The 5,605-nt window shown below is 40.4% G+C and overlaps 1 protein-coding gene across 1 annotated transcript; it reads right to left on the bottom strand. All coding sequences in view use genetic code 11, as the record gives it.

The window, feature by feature from the left end:
• Positions 1-1,351: 1,351 nt before the first annotated feature.
• Positions 1,352-5,160, bottom strand: EGR_06462 (histone H4; the record flags this gene model as incomplete). The annotated part of the gene is made up of 3 exons (XM_024495711.1): positions 1,352-1,470; positions 1,875-2,148; positions 4,705-5,160. 3 exons carry the CDS (start codon positions 5,158-5,160, stop codon positions 1,352-1,354), a joined length of 849 nt encoding a protein of 282 aa, XP_024349872.1.
• Between the last annotated feature and the right edge of the window lie 445 nt (positions 5,161-5,605).

The raw sequence follows: 5,605 nt of genomic DNA, 5'->3' as shown, positions 1-5,605 counted from the left end.
TTTCTAATAAATGACTTCAGGACTCTAGCAATTTCATTCAAAATTGTAAGGCTGAATTCAGTTTAAAGGGACATTTAGGCTAGTATTTTACTCTTGCCGAAAAATGTACATGCACCATTTACGAACCTGTTGATCAACGAGGGTCTGCAAATTGATCCCGCACAAATCTGTGCTGTCGGGGACCAACTCCACTTCTGTATCTGGTCTTTCAGACGATAGGGTGATGGTCAAATCCTTAAAAAAGAACACAGGGGTTCATTTTTTGAGTTTTATGATTCTTCTTCTCAGTCTTCGTTTTTTACCTTTTAATATGAACAATAAATTCCTTGTCAGAGCCAAACTTACAGGTATCCATAAGTAACGCTAAGTTACTAACGGCTAAAAGCGTGTATACTTGAAAAAAATTAATTAAGCACAGCTGCTTACTCGCTATATCAGTTTAACATATTGCAATGCTTGTTTGTTTAACCTTTCCTTTTGGTTTCATAAGCATTTAAAGCTGCATGGTCTCCGGGCTACGCCAGCAGTCCCCAGTCCTTCTGTACGTCGCCAATACACTTTCTACCCTAGTATTACGCCTTGTTTCTTCTTCAGAAAAGATACGGGATACTACAATATCTTTATATTTACGATTTCTTATTTTAACTCGACCAACACTAAGACCTTGAAGGAAAATCAGCTACTGCAACGCGCAGGAGATGTTCTGTTTAAGGTTATGCCGCTCAAATAAAAAAATGTATAATGACCCTCAAATCACGAATATTTTAAATCCACTTTATTATTATAAACTCGATCAGTCTGTTTGACACACGATTCGGTATAGCCATTTACCAAAATGATAGGGAATCCAGATCCCCATGCGTGATGTTGGCAGTATGCCTGTCTAGGCACGTCGCCAACTTGGATGACTACTCCAGACGAGAGGAAGCTCGTAGTTTAATTCATTTCGTCTGCGTTTTTTAAATGCAAAAAATAAATTTGATCTAGCTGTAGCTACAACAACCAGAGTTCCATTTGGCCTGAAAAGATTGCTTAGAGAATAATAGGTTTTAAACTATTGCATCGGTCAAATGGGGACCTCAGATAAAATGAATCCCAGACTAATTCAGTAAGCACCACATCCCGTTCTAAATGGTTACCCAAACACCGCCTTCAGCAGTAAGTAAGTTATTTATTAATTACATTATTCATTTTAGAGACGCTTAATTTATTTATGTTTTTTTTGTTCTCGATAATCGATCTGTGCTTTGGTTACTACTTTGGCGATGGGAATAACCGAGGGAACCCGCGGTATCTTCCCGCATATGAACTCGATCTGATAAGAGTTGGCCATAGGGTCAATGAGAACTGGCTACTGCTGTTGTGTGACCTCCATAAATGTGGAAGATTCTCCTTCGGATATCTTCTCATTTGGCTTCACTGCCATCAGCTCCGAGGTCAATGCCATTGACTGTCGATATTGTCGAATGTCTTAAGAATAGTACACAAGGGATTCATTTTTCAAACAATTGCAATTTTTCAAGGACGAAAGGGTGTAAGAGACTACCAGTCTTAGTTTATTTGTTTTAAGTGTGTCGGTATAACCATTCTGTATTATTTGCTGATTTTGCTAACTAAAGAGGCTACTTGTTTCGTCACTGCTGTTGCTGTTCCTTATTTAGTATGTAATTGGCGAGTAAAACCCACATTTCTATCACTATTCCCATTTCCGAAACAGTCTAACGGAAATGTAATGGAGAGTGAAATAATGTGAAATCTGTTTCAAGTAAAAGTTCCGGCATTTTAAGAACGAAGGCATAACTGACTGTAGTGGATTTTCTGCCCTTTAGCATCAAGGGCAAATAGAATGGTTATCAGTAACAAATTTGCTTTACCTTTAAAAAAACCACATCCATGAGCTTTCACGATCTTGTAAATGTCGGCAAATATATGTGCAAGTGGAGAGATTACCTGTACATCCAGCGGAAAGTCATTGAGTTCGAGGGTCTCGAGGAAGATGGCACGCAGACGTCGCCTTTCGGTCACAAAGACTTGCCCGGCGTCATCATTCTTTGCCGATATCCAATGCTGGTCCTTCGATTCGGTAAGAATGTTCTCAATGTACACTAATGGGTTCCAGCACTTTGAGAGGTCCATCTTTGCCAGTTCCTGAATAAATCAACCATTTAAGAATGGAAAACATTACAACAGCGATTTCAAACTGCGGCACGTAAACTACACACTATGAAAAGTGCCCCGATGGCAAACGCAGTGTTTTAATATTGGCAAATGAGCACCTATTTTGGAGAGAGTAAGCGCTAATTATCGCTTAGGCTGTTTCCTCCTCGAAGTTATAAATTGGTATAGCAAATATTTATTCACGAGGAATGTTTTTAACCCTACCCTAGCAATTCCACCTTTCACTTATCATTTTTCAATAACGAGATCTAAAATGGGTGATAGATCAATCTTCGAGGGTACCTCCACCCAGAGGCAAAGCAGCATTCTGAATATAAACTAGATGATCGGTGATGGTGACATGTTTATTGTAAAGGCAATACACACGCACATGAAACACAATAGAACATTGTTCGCATTGATAGTTTCGAGGTGATTTGCGGTCTATGGAAAAAATAATCCTCCTTCCTTCTGATGCAAAAAAGTGATTAGAAATATATTGTTCAGTGGAAGCTAGGTCTAAGTGATTCCGCCTCGTGATAGGTAGTTCGATGGAAATATGGGTAAAGTGGGTTGTCGACTATTGCACAGGTGATCAGCTCCCAATCTTTGTCTACACGTAATTGCATCCACTTACAACCACTGAAAACTCGCAAAACCATGTTTGCTTGCTCAAAACCACTCAGTTTTACTATGATTTTAACAATTTATGCAAATTCATAAAGAATAAGCTTCAAGAATATCATTACATGGTTGGATATGAGAGTGAAATCCGATTCCCCTATATTCACCGCCGTTTCTTGATTGCGCTTATCCAATAAAGCTTGAATTCCCTTTTCCATCAGCATTAACGAATCTCACGATTTTGCAAACAGAATTAGTTTAACCAGTGCTTGATATTGTGGCTACTAATACCTATAATGAGCTTAGTGGGTCGAAACTCCAAAGTGATGGATGCCATATGAATACCACTGTTTTTTTCATCCGATGTGATAGCTGAGAATTTGTTACAGTCTTATTAGCATGGGTTCAGTTTTACTTTTAACAGTGTGAGTTATTACTCTCCACTCATCGATTACATTGAGAAAATCTACTCTAAAGTAATACTTCAAAAGGAAACTTCAAGTTATTATAAACTGGAGCAGACCTCGTCGGTTTTTCCATTAAGTCGAGGCTCAGGCCACTTGGTTTGAATGAACGCATCGGCGCGAAACATCTCCTTCAGTGTGTCTATTTCGCCGATCTTCAGAAACACCACTCGCACCTCTACGGTCACCTAAAAGCGGGTGGATTTATTCCAAAAATTGTCCACGGGCAAAACACTATGGGGGCGATTAATAAAGTCAATTTGTTTTTTAATCGAACGGAAGAGAAGTCATGTCAATAGGCCCATGTGAAAATGTTCGCATTTTTCTAATTCGAGATTTTTGTGCTGCACTCCCAAAGGACTTGCCAACTGGCTATAATTTCGAAATCCATATCAAATTTAGGTGAATGAAGTACCCTTGGATCAGTTCGGAACGTATCTTTTGGTTGTTTTATTTCTACTTTGGCATAGGGGCCAATGAGGTGAAGATTCCTGACTTAAGATACATCTTTTGAAAAGGCACTGAAAATGCTAGGATGGCATTTAAGTACAAAACTGGCTATTTCAACTTCGTCACGTAAACGTGCAGGAACTTGTCAAGTAGGCAACTGCTTCATGACGTGACAGTCCAAGAGACAATTAGGGAAAAAAAGTCCCTTAATATTATTTTAATTTGGTTTTAAATGGCAATTCTATGCCTGGAGATTGCAAGAAAGTGGTTTCTTTGGTCCCCATTAATGAATTGCATACCCTTTTAAGTGAAATAATCTAGGAGGAAGGCAATGTGATTATTCAGCACGCTGGTTAGCAATGAGGTTATTGCAAAAGACGGCCTTTGATAAATGCCCACAAAATTACCGGAAGGAGGTTTAAGGCAAATTAGGCTACACGAGTTTACTTTCTTCGGTGGTGACAATTAGCAGGCTTCTCAGTTAAATTAAGTAATGCAATGCTTCTTGAAACCTTTAACAGCAGTGGAAGACGTTGTTCTAAGTTGAAAACCCTAGACTCTCGGAAGCAACTGATTTATTCTGATGGAGCAAGGCAAAACCGGCCGTTTGTTCCATTGAATTCAGTTGTACTGGGTTGTTCCATTCAAGTAAAACATAAGCCAGTTTTTTGCCCGAATCTGGCACTGGGTTCGAAAATGATCCTGAAATTATTTAGACAACTTCGAATTCGGGATGGACAGACTCCGTTTTCATAGGCCGTAAGCACTGAAATTGAAAATGGCTGCAAAGGTTCGAGTTGAGTTATGTGACAGAAATGAAAATCAAATGAGTAAGCAGGTTTAAGATTGTCCCGAATCCTACACCATGATCTCGCATGAGTTACAGACTTAAGCACTTTTATTTAAGATAATAAAGGACTCATTCACTTATTGTCAATGAATAAAGTATTTTGCGTCCCTAATTTGAAGCCTACCAACAATGACATTAAGATGCCCGTTATCTACTAACCTTTTCCGATTTTTTAGACATCCTTTCGTTTGTTCGGAGGACGCTATGATGTGATAGATCCTTACAAGCCGGTGCCGCATCCACTTGGTATGGTTGGTGGCTCAGTGTGTTCCTTCGGTGCTTTGGCTGGTCGGCCACACGCGGCTCCTGCTGCATACTCGGTGGAGCGCGGAGCTGCAGTGTTGGTGATTCCTTATGTCTAACCCGTCGCCTGTTATGGTTGTCAATCAGCAGTCGTAAGCACTCCAATGTGTGCGACAACCGCTCTGTCTCCCTCTCCTGCTGGTCTGTGGTCTCCACTGAACCATCCACTTCTTTGGAGTCGGTGTAATCCTGCGACCTAACATTTTCAAAAGTAGCCTCCGAACTACTAAACGTGGAGACCTGTGTATGAGTAGTCGACTGGCCCTTGGGCAGGAGATTTTGCAGGAAAAGTTTGTTGAAGTTGATGGCCATGCTCGATGCCCCCAGCCAGCGCAATTGTTCAGCGCTTGAGTTGTGGCCGTAGACGAACGCACACGCGTACGCACAGGCACACGCGCGCCCTATGACGGCAGAGCGCACGCACACACGCACTCGCGCCTGTTTGTCCCACCAGCCGGCTGCCTTTTGGGCCGCTCAACGCAGCAAATCCGGAATGAGATAGGGCAGGATGAGCAATCAATAGAACCAAAATGGCCATTTGCCTAATAAATAGTTTTTTTCTCCTTTTTCATCCCTAGGTCAATGTGGGCTATCGACAATACTTTCATAATGAAATTCTTTACACTGACTTTTTATCATGCGGACTAATTAAATTTGTTAACACATGCTGAACTCTGCCCAATTTAAACATACTTATTAATAGTTAAAAATTCGTAAATTACGTGTAAAAGAATGTGAACACAAAAAAAATAGACGG

This window comes from Echinococcus granulosus, assembly GCF_000524195.1.
Source record: "Echinococcus granulosus chromosome Unknown EG_S00057, whole genome shotgun sequence".
NCBI classification, from domain to species: domain Eukaryota; kingdom Metazoa; phylum Platyhelminthes; class Cestoda; order Cyclophyllidea; family Taeniidae; genus Echinococcus; species Echinococcus granulosus.
Note: the sequence above shows the minus strand (reverse complement) of the source record. Positions and strands in the feature narration are given on the sequence as shown.